The sequence below is a fragment of the Pseudophryne corroboree genome, chromosome 5 (genome assembly GCF_028390025.1).
Source record: "Pseudophryne corroboree isolate aPseCor3 chromosome 5, aPseCor3.hap2, whole genome shotgun sequence".
In the NCBI taxonomy this organism is placed as follows: domain Eukaryota; kingdom Metazoa; phylum Chordata; class Amphibia; order Anura; family Myobatrachidae; genus Pseudophryne; species Pseudophryne corroboree.
Genome location: NC_086448.1, coordinates 299,127,353 through 299,143,793, shown reverse-complemented (window position 1 = coordinate 299,143,793; position 16,441 = coordinate 299,127,353). Strand labels below are relative to the sequence as shown.

Here is a 16,441-nt window from a genome sequence, read left to right as displayed (position 1 = left end):
TCAAGCCGTGTGTTGCCTTTGTCAAGCTGTAATAAGTAGGGGTAAGGACGTTAACCACCTCGGAACATCCTCCCTTATACGTCACCTGCAGCGCATTCATAATAAGTCAGTGACAAGTTCAAAAACTTTGGGTGACAGCGGAAGCAGTCCACTGACCAGTAAATCCCTTCCTCTTGTAACCAAGCTCACGCAAACCACCCCACCAACTCCCTCAGTGTCAATTTCCTCCTTCCCCAGGAATGCCAATAGTCCTGCAGGCCATGTCACTGGCAATTCTGACGATTCCTCTCCTGCCTGGGATTCCTCCGATGCATCCTTGCGTGTAACGCCTACTGCTGCTGGCGCTGCTGTTGTTGCTGCTGGGAGTCGATGGTCATCCCAGAGGGGAAGTCGTAAGCCCACTTGTACTACTTCCAGTAAGCAATTGACTGTCCAACAGTCCTTTGCGAGGAAGATGAAATATCACAGCAGTCATCCTGCTGCAAAGCGGATAACTGAGGCCTTGACAACTATGTTGGTGTTAGACGTGCGTCCGGTATCCTCTGTTAGTTCACAGGGAACTAGACAATTTCTTGAGGTAGTGTGCCCCCGTTACCAAATACCATCTAGGTTCCACTTCTCTAGGCAGGCGATACCGATAATGTACACGGACGTCAGAAAAAGACTCACCAGTGTCCTAAAAAATGCAGTTGTACCCAATGTCCACTTAACCACGGACATGTGGACAAGTGGAGCAGGGCAGGGTCAGGACTATATGACTGTGACAGCCCACTGGGTAGATGTATGGACTCCCGCCGCAAGAACAGCAGCGGCGGCACCAGTAGCAGCATCTCGCAAACGCCAACTCTTTCCTAGGCAGGCTACGCTTTGTATCACCGCTTTCCAGAATACGCACACAGCTGAAAACCTCTTACAGCAACTGAGGAAGATCATCGCGGAATGGCTTACCCCAATTGGACTCTCCTGTGGATTTGTGGCATCGGACAACGCCAGCAATATTGTGTGTGCATTAAATATGGGCAAATTCCAGCACGTCCCATGTTTTGCACATACCTTGAATTTGGTGGTGCAGAATTTTTTAAAAAACGACAGGGGCGTGCAAGAGATGCTGTCGGTGGCCAGAAGAATTGCGGGACACTTTCGGCGTACAGGCACCACGTACAGAAGACTGGAGCACCACCAAAAACAACTGAACCTGCCCTGCCATCATCTGAAGCAAGAAGTGGTAACGAGGTGGAATTCAACCCTCTATATGCTTCAGAGGTTGGAGGAGCAGCAAAAGGCCACTCAAGCCTATGCAATTGAGCACGATATAGGAGGTGGAATGCACCTGTCTCAAGCGCAGTGGAGAATGATTTCAACATTGTGCAAGGTTCTGATGCCCTTTGAACTTGCCACACGTGAAGTCAGTTCAGACACTGCCAGCCTGAGTCCGGTCATTCCCCTCATCAGGCTTTTGCAGAAGAAGCTGGAGACATTGAAGGAGGAGCTAACACGGAGCGATTCCGCTAGATATGTGGGACTTGTGGATGGAACCCTTAATTCGCTTAACAAGGATTCACGGGTGGTCAATCTGTTAAAATCAGAGCACTACATTTTGGCCACCGTGCTCGATCCTAGATTTAAAGCCTACCTTGGATCTCTCTTTCCGGCAGACACAAGTCTGCTGGGGTTCAAAGACCTGCTGGTGAGAAAATTGTCAAGTCAAGCGGAACGCGACCTGTCAACATCTCCTCCTTCACATTCTCCCGCAACTGGGGGTGCGAGGAAAAGGCTCAGAATTCCGAGCCCACCCGCTGGCGGTGATGCAGGGCAGTCTGGAGCGACTGCTGATGCTGACATCTGGTCCGGACTGAAGGACCTGCCAACGATTACGGATACGGACATGTCGTCTACTGGCACTGCATATGATTCTCTCCCCATTGAAAGAATGGTGGAGGATTATATGAGTGACCGCATCCAAGTAGGCACGTCACACAGTCCGTACTTATACTGGCAGGAAAAAGAGGCAATTTGGAGGCCCTTGCACAAACTGGCTTTATTCTACCTAAGTTGCCCTCCCACAAGTGTGTACTCCGAAAGAGTGTTTAGTGCCGCCGCTCACCTTGTCAGCAATCGGCGTACGAGGTTACATCCAGAAAATGTGGAGAAGATGATGTTCATTAAAATGAATTATAATCAATTCCTCCGTGGAGACATTGACCAGCAGCAATTGCCTCCACAAAGTACACAGGGAGCTGAGATGGTGGATTCCAGTGGGGACGAATTGATAATCTGTGAGGAGGGGGGATGTACACGGTGATATATCGGAGGATGATGATGAGGTGGACATCTTGCCTCTGTAGAGCCAGTTTGTGCAAGGAGAGATTAATTGCTTCTTTTTAGGTGGGGGTCCAAACCAACCCGTCATTTCAGTCACAGTCGTGTGGCAGACCCTGTCACTGAAATGATGGGTTGGTTAAAGTGTGCATGTCCTGTTTATACAACATAAGGGTGGGTGGGAGGGCCCAAGGACAATTCCATCTTGCACCTCTTTTTTCTTTCATTTTTATTTGCGTCATGTGCTGTTTGGGGAGTGTTTTTTGGAAGGGCCATCCTGCGTGACACTGCAGTGCCACTCCTAGATGGGCCCGGTGTTTGTGTCGGCCACTAGGGTCGCTTAGCTTACTCACACAGCTACCTCATTGCGCCTCTTTTTTTCTTTGCGTCATGTGCTGTTTGGGGAGTGTTTTTTGGAAGGGCCATCCTGCGTGACACTGCAGTGACACTCCTAGATGGGCCCGGTGTTTGTGTCGGCCACTAGGGTCGCTTAGCTTACTCACACAGCTACCTCATTGCGCCTCTTTTTTTCTTTGCGTCATGTGCTGTTTGGGGAGGGTTTTTTGGAAGGGCCATCCTGCGTGACACTGCAGTGCCACTCCTAGATGGGCCCGGTGTTTGTGTCGGCCACTAGGGTCGCTTAGCTTACTCACACAGCTACCTCATTGCGCCTCTTTTTTTCTTTGCGTCATGTGCTGTTTGGGGAGGGTTTTTTGGAAGGGACATCCTGCGTGACACTGCAGTGCCACTCCTAGATGGGCCCGGTGTTTGTGTCGGCCACTAGGGTCGCTTATCTTACTCACACAGCTACCTCATTGCGCCTCTTTTTTTCTTTGCGTCATGTGCTGTTTGGGGAGGGTTTTTTGGAAGGGACATCCTGCGTGACACTGCAGTGCCACTCCTTGATGGGCCCGGTGTTTGTGTCGGCCACTAGGGTCGCTTATCTTACTCACACAGCTACCTCATTGCGCCTATTTTTTTCTTTGCGTCATGTGCTGTTTGGGGAGGGTTTTTTGGAAGGGCCATCCTGCGTGCCACTGCAGTGCCACTCCTAGATGGGCCCGGTGTTTGTGTCGGCCACTAGGGTCGCTTATCTTACTCACACAGCTACCTCATTGCGCCTCTTTTTTTCTTTGCGTCATGTGCTGTTTGGGGAGTGTTTTTTGGAAGGGCCATCCTGCGTGACACTGCAGTGCCACTCCTAGATGGGCCAGGTGTTTGTGTCGGCCACTAGGGTCGCTTAGCTTACTCACACAGCTACCTCATTGCGCCTCTTTTTTTCTTTGCGTCATGTGCTGTTTGGGGAGGGTTTTTTGGAAGGGCCATCCTGCGTGACACTGCAGTGCCACTCCTAGATGGGCCAGGTGTTTGTGTCGGCCACTAGTGTCGCTTAGCTTAGTCATCCAGCGACCTCGGTGCAAATTTTAGGACTAAAAATAATATTGTGAGGTGTGAGGTATTCAGAATAGACTGAAAATGAGTGGAAATTATGGTTTTTGAGGTTAATAATACTTTGGGATCAAAATGACCCCCAAATTCTATGATTTAAGCTGTTTTTTAGGGTTTTTTGAAAAAAACACCCGAATCCAAAACACACCCGAATCCGACAAAAAAAATTCGGTGAGGTTTTGCCAAAACGCGTTCGAACCCAAAACACGGCCGCGGAACCGAACCCAAAACCAAAACACAAAACCCGAAAAATTTCCGGTGCTCATCACTAATATATATATCACACTAGTACTGCAGCCGGACAGGTATATATTATGTAATGACGGACCTGCTGGACACTGTCTGCAGAATGCGTTTATAAAAACACCACACGACGAGTGTTTAACTTTTTCAGGCAGACAATCACAATATACTGGTGGTCAGCAGACAATCACAATACTGGTGGTCAGTGGTCACTGGTCAGTCACACTGGCAGTGGCACTCTGGCAGCAAAAGTGTGCACTGTACTTTAAAATATGTACTCCTGCTATAACTGCTCCCAAGTCTCCCCCACAATTAAGCTGTGTGAGCAGTGAGCACTCAGCACAGTCAGATAATGATATACAGTATTACATATGATGCAGCACACTGGGCTGAGCACAGATATGGTATGTGACTGTGTCACACTGTGTATCGTTTTTTTTCAGGCAGAGAACGGATTAATTAAACTGGTGGTCAGTCACTGGTCACACTATCAGCAGCAAGTAGTACTCCTCCCAATAATATGCTCCCCAAAATTTGTGTCTCTCTCTAGTACTCTAGTCTAAACGGAGAGGACGCCAGCCACGTCCTCTCCCTATCAATCTCAATGCACGTGTGAAAATGGCGGCGACGCGCGGCTCCTTATATAGAATCCGAGTCTCGCGATAGAATCCGAGCCTCGAGAGAATCCGACAGCGGGATGATGACGTTCGGGCGCGCTCGGGTTAACCGAGCAAGGCGGGAAGATCCGAGTCGCTCGGCCCCGTGTAAAAAAACCTGAAGTTCGGGCGGGTTCGGATTCCGAGGAACCGAACCCGCTCATCTCTAGTTATGATGCCATTGGCACGCCCCCCTCCCGCCCCGCAACCGTCTCTCTCTGTCTGTCAATCAGGCAGAGGCAATCACACCAGTGAGATGTTTTTGCATCTCACTGGGTGCGCACGCTGCTCGAGCACACAAGAGGAAGGGCTTCAGGGTGCGAACGCTGTTGTAGCAGCGATCAGCCCTGAGTCAGGCCCTGTGTCTCAATCTCAGCAAAAGAAATCGTGGAGCTGCAGCAAAAGAGAGAACCATAGCTCTCTGCATATAGAATGTCCGGGCTGAGCTGCACACGCTCAAACACAACAGCTCCCTTTCATCCTCACAGTGCTGCCAGTCTGCTCTAAGTCCCTGGAATGTATAATATAGAATGTAAGTTTGAAGTTTGTGTGTGTATATCTGTGTATGCATGTATGTGTGCTTGTATGTATGCTTGTGCATGTATGGGCAGGATGAACTAAAGGGAAAATGTGGTAAAAAATGTATTTTCTGTTTTTTACCGCATTTCCATATGTGCTAAGGGGCTCATTCAGACCTGATCGCTCGCTAGCGTTTTTTGCAGCGCTGTGATCAGATCAGAACTGCGCATGCGTTTTGCATGGGTACAAAGCGGATCGTTGCTGTGCGATGGGTTTTACAAAGAATCCATTTGCACAGCCGATCGCAAAGAGAATAACAGGAAGAAGGCGTTTGTGGGTGGCAACTGCCTGTTTTCTGGGAGTGGTTGGAAAAACGCAGGTGTGTCCAAGCGTTTCTGACGTTATTTCCGGCCACGGACAGGCTGAAGTGATCCCAGCGGCTGAGTAAGTTCTGGGCAACTCAGAAACTGCACAAAGTTTAGTTGTACCGCTCGGCTGCACATGCATTCGCACACTTGCACAGCTAAAATACACTCCTCTGTAGGCGGCGACTATCTGATCGCAGCGCTGCAAAACTGCTAGCGAGCGATCAGGTCTGAATTACCCCCTACTGTAAGTCCTTGGGCCTAATTCAGACCTGATCACTGCTGTGCGTTTTGACAGGCAGAGGCGGTCGCTGGGTGGGAGGTGGTCGGGCAGGAGGTGTTTGGCCACTGTTTAGGGGGCGCGGTTCGGGCAACGCAGGCGTGCCCGGACCATTGGGGGGGGGCGGGCTGTGGCAGCTGCGTGGCATCCCACACAGCCATTGCGACCCTCACAGTGACGGGTAGCTCCCTGTCAGCACGCAGGAGCTGCGTTGGTGGGGAACTACTCTTCAAGTACAAAAGCATCACCGCCGTGCAATGCTTTTGTACTTGTGCGAAGGGGTAGGGCATGACATGCGGGGCGGACTAGCCCTGTGCCCTCCGCATGTCAGGGAAGCTAAATTTAGCACATCTACGATCAGGTCTGAATTAGGCCCCTTGAACGCCAGGGCTTCAGTGTGGAGGGTAACTCCTGCTTTTGCTGGCATTACCCTATGGAAACCTATGGGCTTCTTTCCACATCATTCCTGAGAGGGATCCGATGATCCACACCTGGACTATATATGTACAATATATGTGTTTTTTCATGTTGGTACATATTCTTTCCACTGCTTGGCATACCTTGTTATTACATAACAGCATTTAACAGCATGGAAACCACTGCAATTGTACATTAGCCCCTTATCATTGATTGTGTGGCTTCCTTCTCATTTTTAAATGGTTATTTGGTCCCTGTCACTTGCTTCACTTCTTCACTTATAATTTTTTTTGGACACATTGGGGGTCATTCCGAGTTGTTCGCTCGCTAGCAGATTTTGGCAGCATTGCACACGCTAGGCCGCCGCCCTCTGGGAGTGTATCTTAGCTTAGCAGAATTGCGAACGAAAGATTAGCAGAATTGCGAATAGAAAATTCTTAGCAGTTTCTGAGCAGCTCGAGACTTACTCCTACACTGCAATCAGCTCAGCCCGTTTCGTTCCTGGTTTGACGTCACAAACACGCCCTGCATTCGGCCAGCCACTCCCCCGTTTCTTCAGACACTCCCGCGTTTTATCTTGGCACGCCTGCGTTTTTTCGCACACTCCCAGAAAACGGTCAGTTTCCGCCCAGAAACACCCACTTCCTGTCAATCACACTCCGATCACTTCAACGATGGAAATTCTTCGTTCTGACGTGAGTAAATCTACTAAGTTTTGTGCTAAAATACTTAGCGCATGCGCACTGCGTACCATGCGCATGCGCATTTTCGCCTTAATCGCTCCGTTGTGAAAATCGGCAACGAGCGAACAACTCGGAATGACCCCCATTATGTCACCTGCACGTTTGGTCCCTGATCTTACAAATTTCCTTGCATGCATGTTGTCATTTGTGACGGCGACTTGGGGTGCTCCTACTGATTGCCACATACACTTTTGAACTGTATGTTACAACAACCTGGACACAGTGGTCAGCTTAGTTTACATGTGTAGCCCCACCCACACAGCTGAGGGGCGGCAACCAATGAACTTGCAGACAGCTCGGCTCTTGCTTTGCAGTATGGTTTTAATGTTTGTCTTCCCTTGGAGCCTTAATATGCTGTTTAAACAGCTTCCTGATATAGGCACTCATTTTATCCAGGTGTGGATAATGCAGAAGCAAGGCCACAAAGCAGGGCTCTGTAGCATGTAGTAAAGAGCAAATTATTCCATCTTCTTGTCCGGTACTGAAGGGAGGAGAGGGTCCCTGTCTTAAGTGCTCCGGGCCCCCCTAAGGCTTAATCCAGCTCTGATTACATGCATTGATTTACTGCACGGAAATAACAGGCTTTTTAGCCCGATGATACTATCGGGCTATCCAATTACAGCCCGTTTTTACAATGCAGTAAATCCCCCATTATCAGACGATAACACATGGAATCCATGATAAGTTCGCAAACCCATATGTTACCATCCAAAAACGGATCTCCTGGGTATGGTTATTGGGGATTCTGCTTTGTGCGTATGAGTCACGCAAAGCAAAATCCCCAATAAGTGCCGGGTTACAGGGCTAATAGGACAGTCCTGGGGTAAAACCATTGGCTGCCTTAATTCACCGCAGCTAATAGGATACCGCCCTTAGTCCAATTACTTTTGACATGGTGAATGCATTATTATAATTACAGTATTATTATTATTATTATTATTATTATTATTATTATTATTAGTATTATTATTGCCTCCTGGCATAAAGCACATATACTGTTCCAGGGGGTAATTAAGATGGAAAATCAGCCTGGGAAATTTATGGAAGCAGCCTTTATGGGGCTGGGACTGTTGTGGGGGTGGAATCTGTTGAGGGAGCAGGTTTCCTCCTCAAAGAGTCTGATTCTGAGTTGGGAGCAGTTGCAACTTCCTTGCATCTTTTTTTGCCATTGCAATTCTGACTTCATGCTAATGACGCTACAATGCCCTTCCCTGGTGTACATCTATGCATCCAAATACGCAAGGACAGAGATGCTCCCTTTCAGTGCTGCAGATGCTGCAATCATGCTTTGTGCGTCTTTAGACGCAACCACTAATTGCACAATTGTAAGTTTCACCAGCCCTTTGCTAGGTGCAGATCATCCATCTGAGTATGGCCTCCAATGTGATCAATTCAATATATGTAACCACTTTCAGCAACTACGTTATTTTTGCGTCTGGTCAGCCAACCCTCTGTAACCACACAGGAATGCCAACACATTTCTAATACACTTCTTGGTGAGTGTGTGTGTCTGGCTGGCTCTGTACTGCAACTCTGTACAAACACCATCGTGGTGCATGCATGCACAGTGCGACTCAGACACAAGCGCAGATGAAAAACATTGCACAAGAAAAAAATAAACACATTGCCCCCCACAGAAAACATTAAAACAATTTGACCCCAAAGGGGGGGAAATGTATAATATAACTTTTGGTATCATAATTTGTTTCAAGTTTCCACTGCTGTTTGAAAGGCCTAGTGACACCAAGAGGTTTTATAATTCTTGGCTCTAACATCTATATATTCATTTATTTATTAACATTTATGTAGCGCTAGCATATTCTGTTGCACTTTCTTTCAAAATTGGGCCGGGGTGGATTGGGAACTAAAAGTAGCCCTGGAAATATTTGTAGATATGACCTCACATGGGTAGCACCAGACAGGGCCGGCCCTAACCAATATGATGCCCTAGGCAAGATTTTGGCTGGTGCCCCCTAGCACCACCACTGGTTGCACCTCTTTCCCAGCACCATCACCCCTCACCCATAGCAGTCCTTATTTTGGTGTTTGTACCCCCTATATTTTAAATAGGAACAGTTCGCACATTTGGCGCACAGCCCAAAAAGGGTGTGTTTTTGCTGGCAAGGGGCATGACCACACAATAGTAACCCCAATTCCAATTACGCCACACAGTACTGCAACTTTATTCACATTTGATCATGCGATAGTGTCCATAATTCATATTGCATCACACAGTAGTATCACTTTACCTTATAAACGTTACTCCTCACAGTAGAGCCCCTTATTCACATTACATCACACTGAATTGCTCCTTATTCACATTACACCACACCCTATTGCTCTTTATTCATATTAGATGACACAGTAGTGCCCTTTCTATACGCAACGCCACATAGTAGAGCACCCTATACACATAATGCCACACATTAGTAATGCATTTATACACATAATTCCACACAGTAATGCCCCTTACACATTATTAATGTCCTTATAAACATAATGTGCCTTACACATTATGACAACCTTTATTAATGCCCTTTTACACATAATGTCCCTTACATATATGCCGCACATTATTAATGCCCTTATACACATAATGACACATAGTGCCCCCTACACATTTGCTGCACATTATTAGTGCCCCTATACACATAATGACACACATACAGTAGTACCCTGTTACACATATGCCGCACATTATTAATGCCCTTATACACATAATGACACACATAGTGCCCCTTACACATATGTTGCACATTATTAATGCATTTTTACATGACACACATAATGCTCCTTACACATATTCCGAACACTACTGCACAACCAACCCACTCACATGCACACAGCACTCACACTACCACTAACACTGTGACCTCTGCCTCTGCTTGGATACAGATGTGTCCTCATAAATCTTGCCTCAATGCTAACGTCGGGCACCTTTTTTTATGAAAATGCATCTTATTTGCATTGCTATGTGGCTAGGATGCACAAGCAGATTCTGCTGATTAAAATGATATGCAGCATGCCTATATACTGTGTGAGACTGTGGCTGTATCTGCATATGAAATGCTATACAGAATATAGGCATGCCGCATATCATTTTAATCAGCAGAAGCTGCAGATGCCCCTAGGCATATCAAATGCCCTAGGCAATTGCCTAGTTTGCCTATAGCTATGGCCGGCTCTGGCACCAGAGGTATGCCGTGTAACCATGGCGGCGGCACCACCCCTCGCATGTCAGCAAACAGAACAGGCCCCACATGCACATCAGCCCATCGGGGGTCTTTCCTGTGAGCCCTATGGCCAATCCGCCCCTGTACTGTTCACACTAGGAGTAAAGCGGGTGCATTTGCCACTTGTGACTAGCTGAATACATTTTGCATGCAAGGACAGTTCTGTAAGCTAAGCAAAATGTGCCATTTTCCTTGGTTTATTTTATGCTTGATGTTTAGGAAGTACTTCCAATCAGCATGACCAAGCCCTAGTCAGTGTACATGACATAATGATGACATCAGTGCATTTCCTGATGTTTTGACATTTATTTTTTATTATTATTATTATTATTATTATTATATTTTTATGGTGCCACAAGGGATCCACAGTGCCCAAATAAAACAGGAAAACAACTTACCGTTGAAGACAATATATGACAAGTACAGGGTACATAAACATAGCTACAGCAGCAGACGACACTGAAATAAGTATCAGGGTGGCAGAAAATCAAGGGATTTGGTGCTGTTGAAGATGGTTTAAGTAAGAGAAGGAAAAATACATGAGGGAAGAGGGCCCTGTTTGTCAAAGCTTACATTCTAAAAGGGAGGGGTAAGGGGTAAACAGAAGGGGTGACACAGATAGGGTAGACAGTGAACGTGGAACAGAGGTTGACATTTGGCTGGTTTTGGTGAAGAACCAATGTACTGTACAGTAGCTGTTCATTTAAATATAACCACACAACTCTACAGTTATTTTTAAATCTTATAAAAAGGAAAAGAAAGTTATATTTATATACAAATAGCAGAAAGTACAAAATGGTACAACCAAAATAAGAAAATGGGGAATTTGTAAGTGAACTCAATGAAAGAAAAAAACATACAGAATAAAGGGGTAAATGTATGAAGCAGTGATAAGAGAGAAGTGAGCCAGTGGAAATGCCCATGACAACTGCTGCTCTGTATACTTTTATAGTATGCAAATTATAAATGTTACTTCAATGCTGATTGGTTGCCATGGGCAACTTCTCCACTGGCTCACTTCTCTCTTATCACTGCTTCATACATTTACCCCAAAAATAGAAAATCAAAGATGCGCTGACATTACTACTGACATCATTTCTATGGGGATTATAACTTTCTTTTTTATGCAGAAAACCATAATAAATAATACCTTCAGGGGTGCACAGTATTTACAAAATTAGAATTTGTAAGCTCAGAACCTTTGGTTTTCCAAGCCTCAGTCTATCCACAAGATATCCTTTACACTGAACATAAATGAGTTTCACCAGTCTTGATGTTATTCCCTACTCAGTGACGTAACTAGAAATTTTTCTCCTCAAGACAAAAAATTCTCCCCTCATAATTGGCACTAGCAAAGTGAAGGCTTCATTAAAATGGGGTGTGGCTTTGCTGAAAGAGGTGTGGTGTTGCAGGAAAAGACTACCTTATGCCCCAGTTTTGAAACCTGCACGCCGAGACACCGGCGACCACAGGAAAAAAGAATAATCCTGATTCAAGCCCCTTACATTATTTGTCATTATTCCTCCTTATAGTAATTCCCCTTACACATTATGCCACACACTGCAATGGCCCTTAGACATTATGCCACACACCGTAATGCCTGTGACACATTATGACACACACTGTAATGCCTGTGACACATTATGCCACGCATCACAATGCCCGTTATACATTATGCTACACACAATGCCCATGAGATATTATACCACATACAGTTCCCGTGATACAGTATACCACACACCGTCATGCCTGTGACACATTATGACACACACCGCAATGCCCGTTATACATTATACCACACATTGCAATGCCCCTAAGACATTATGCCACATACAATGCCCGTGATACAGTATACCACATACCGTCATGTCTGTGACACATTATGACACACACTGCAATGCCCGTTATACATTATACGACATACTGCAATGTCCCTAAGACATTATGCCACATACAATGCCTATGATACAGTATACCACACACCGTCATGTCTGTGACACATTATGACACACACCACAATGCCTGTTATACATTATACCACAAACTGCAATGCCCCTGAGACATTATACCACATACAATGCCCATGATACAGTATACCACACACCGTCATGCCTGTGACACATTATGACACACACCGCAATGCCTGTTATACATTATACCACACACTGCAATGCCCCTGAGACATTATACCACATACAATGCCCGTGATACAGTATACCACACACCGTCATGCCTGTGACACATTATGACACCCACCGCAATGCCCGGTATACATTATACCACATACCACAATGTCTGTGATACATTTTGCCACACATCGCAATGCTCGTTATATATTATGCCGCAATGCCCATTACACATTAAGTACTACAGTAAGACTTCTAATTACTTTTAAATTACTTGATCGTTGCCAAGGGTATAATGATCTTGGTTCCATGCACGGTGCCAGGGGTTTTCATGCTCAGGGTGTCATGCTCATTGCTAGGGGTTTTATGCGCTGTGTGTCATTCTCGTTGCCAGAGGTTTCATGCGCTGGGTGTCAAGCTCGTTGCCAGGGGGTAATGCTTATTGCCAGGGATATCATGCTCTGGGTATCATGCTCATTGCCAGAGGTTTCATGCGCTGGGTGTTATGCTCGTTGCCAGAGGTTTCATGCGCTGGGTGTCAAGCTCATTGCCAGGGGGTAATGCTTGTTGCCAGGAATTTCATGCACTGGGTGTCATGCTCGTTGCCAGAGGTTTCATGCGCTGGGTGTTATGCTCGTTGCCAGAGGTTTCATGCGCTGGGTGTTATGCTCGTTGCCAGAGGTTTCATGCGCTGGGTGTTATGCTCGTTGCCAGAGGTTTCATGCGCTGGGTGTTATGCTCGTTGCCAGAGATTTCATGCGCTGGGTGTTATGCTCATTGCTAGAGGTTTCATGCACTGGGTGTCAAGCTCATTGCCAGGGGTTAATGCTTGTTGCCAGGTATTTCATGCACTGGGTGTCATGCTTGTTAGTTGTTGCTAGGGAGTAATGCTACCCAACCCACCACCCACTGTTTAGTGATCCGCAGGCAATGCTGCCCGATCCCCGCTGCCGCTGATGGTTGTAGTGAGCCTCGGGCACCGCTGCCCGATCCCCCCGTTGCTGCTGCCGCCACTCCAGGGTAGCAAGGTGGCAGGGATGCAGGGTGCCGCTCCCAGCACTATGCGCTCCCGCGGGTCCCGGGACTTCCTAGACGCTAGAGGTCAAGTATGACCTCTAGCATGTTTCCTCTATGGCGGAGTCCATTTTGGAAGGGACATTTAGCAGATTGACATGCGGACAGCTAGTCCACATGTCAATCTGCTCTGAATCAATGGCGCTGCCCCCGCAGCCCTGCGCCTCCAAACCTCCGCAGTGGCTGTGGGGGTGGGAGATACGCCACAGTCCCTACTCAGATAGACTAACATCATATGATTTTTTTCATTTGTTACTTTTTATTTGCAGGGTAAAGCCCTACTAAACACAATGCTAAATCTTGTTCTCAGTGTGTATATATATATTACTGCACGCTGAAAGTTGCACAACATGCTTTCTACTGTATCGGTTTTTGTTGGTTATGTACAGTGTCAGACTGGGGCATGAAGGGCCCACTGGGGGGATGCAGTGGTAGGGGCCCATGTGTAAGGGTGTGGCCAGTCTCCACACAGGATTGGCTAACCAATAGAGAGTGCATGGCCTGGTCTCCTTGATTAGTGTATATAGTAAATACTGATAGCGCATGTAATGTACCAGATTACTACCACCAATGCACTGTAGAACATACACCAAAGTCCTGGGCAGTATAAGGTAACATACAGATGCAGCCATGCTCATCTTTGCGGCAATGCAGAATGCGAATAGTCACAGCCTGTCACGCCATGCAACGTGCCGTGATGCAGCATGCCGCTTCACAGTAAGATGAGCATGGCCACATCTACTATATGTGTTATGTGTAATTCAAGTGCATAGTCTGGAATCAGATCCTTAGAGGAGGAGGTGGGGCCCCAGGCAGTGGGGCCCATCAGGGGTTTCCCCTGTATCCCTGTGGGCCAGTGTAACAAGGCCTTAGACAACACATAAATCTAGTCTAAAAAGATAAATCTCAACAATAATGGAATGCAGACCTTTTTTAAGTAACATTGTAAGTTTCAGTCTATTTGATTTTTCTGTATTGGTTTATTATGTATATAACGTTGATTGTGTGAAGATTATAATCATCCTGGTTATATGGCTTTTTTTAATATGAAGCATTTAACAAGACCCCTTGGCTTTGTTTCAGCAATGTATGAACTGTCCTGCGAAGTCTATCGACATCTGGGGAATACATCAGGCTGGTATTGGATTGATCCCGATGGCAGTGGTCCACAAGGGCCAATGAAAGTTTACTGCAACATGACAGGTAACAGACGCTGGTTTTTGTGTACTCATAGCCTAGGCTGCATTATCATGAGTATTGGTCTCCTCTGTGTCAAACAACATGTACAACTTTACACAGAGACATAGATACAAAGAATTTGACGGCAGATAGGAACCTCTCAGCCCATTTAGTTTGCCTTTTAAAACTTTATAAAAGGCAACAGTCCTTTCTGCAGACATTCTCATCTGTAGCCCACACTTTTCTATACTTGTTATTTAAAAAATACATTTGATCTGTTTATACTTTTGCATTGAGTTTATTGTCACCGTTTAACTGCACGATTGCCAACTCATTTATGTCTGAATGGAGAAGTTAAACAGGAACTGTGACTCTAATAAAAATAAAAAAGCTGATTTGTTTGGTTCAGTATATTCTGGATTTCATGTATCTATAAGCATTGCAGTAAAGCATCTGGAGCCATATTCCTGAACACATTACTCTAATGCAAAGCATTTTTAGCTTGGCACAATCCTGGCACCACGTAGGTCATTGTGTGCCAGTAAGATGTTCTGTGCAGATTTAGAAGAAGAAAATGAAGCCATTAGCCATGCATACAAGAAGTACTTCAATGACTCTGACTGGGAATAATTTAGGATATTTTGTCCCTGATATATTTGATCTGAAGTTGTGAAAGATAACGTTTTTTTAGAACAAGTAAAGGTCGTCATGAATTAAGTTATGAAATAGAAAGTTACAGAAAGAAATACTTTAGCTTCAGTCTTGCATACAAAAGAAGTACAGTCAGCTTATTCTTTGTGAAAGGAACAATGAGCACCTAGGAACAAAGATTCCCAATGGGAATAGTGGAAACCATTTCCCGCATGCAGGGAGCATTGAGACTTAAGCAGAGTTTTGTATCACTGAACGTACCACCACAGCAGGTTATCTACCTCTTCTACAGTAGACAGTAATCAGCCTGAGTGGCATACAGTAGGATGGCACCGGATGCTTCTACTGTGTTTTCAGGAACTGATTTTAATAAAATCTGAAACAGCAGTTTTAAACAAGTTTTTGTTGAAGTCAGCCAAGAGATCTGAACTTTTTTTTTGTATTTTTGGTCTCCCAAAGAGAGCCCTTGAATCAGCAGCGAATGTGCTAGTCATTTTAAACTGGAGAACTTTTATCTAGCATTACTAAGACTTAGTTCATATGGCACGTTTAATACATCTGTGTGGCATCCTGTTTTATTGCAACATAATGGAGGAGAGATGCAGCTACTGAGTGGACTTATTTCATGTGTGGATGGAGGTGCTATCGCTTACTTGAAAGCAGCAGTGATGCACAAGTATGGTAATGCAGCAGGAGGCATCTGATATAAGTAGACACCGCCTGCGTGTATATGTGATCTGTGCTGTGTCCAGGGACGGACTCGGGCCAGAAATCGGCCCTGGCATTCGCGTGCACAGGGGCGAGCACACATGACGGAGGAGGCGCACAGGCACAGCACATGGGGGTGTGCCACGAAATAAGGGGCGTAGATTCGTGGCTGCCCCCATTTTTGTTAAACTGCACAGTACGGGTGGAGGGTGCGCAGACACGGCGCACAGGGGCGTGCCATGTCTGTGCGTTACAAATAGGTACTTTCGGCGGCAGGGGGCACAAACAGAGAGCCGGGAGCTGTGCACGGCCTTCCCGGCTTCTCTGTGACCGGACCAGACCATCTGCCCATCCAGCCATTCTGGCATTTGCAAGAAGTGCCAAATGGGCAGTTCGGCCCTGGCTGTGTCCTAGGATGCAGCATCAGATCACCTGAAACACCCATCAGGCCACCCCTGCTCCAACCAAGGGGTCAGAAA

General features: G+C 46.2%; 1 protein-coding gene across 3 annotated transcripts in view; it reads left to right on the top strand.

Annotated features, from left to right (window-relative positions):
• Positions 1 to 16,441, top strand: part of CNTNAP2 (contactin associated protein 2) — a 2,955,022-nt gene that overhangs the window by 1,938,631 nt on the left and 999,950 nt on the right. For all 3 annotated transcript variants that reach the window (XM_063922438.1, XM_063922437.1, XM_063922439.1), the window contains exon 12: positions 14,508 to 14,627. In XM_063922438.1, coding sequence (XP_063778508.1) covers positions 14,508 to 14,627 — 120 coding nt within the window. The remainder of the gene's footprint in view (positions 1 to 14,507; positions 14,628 to 16,441) is intronic.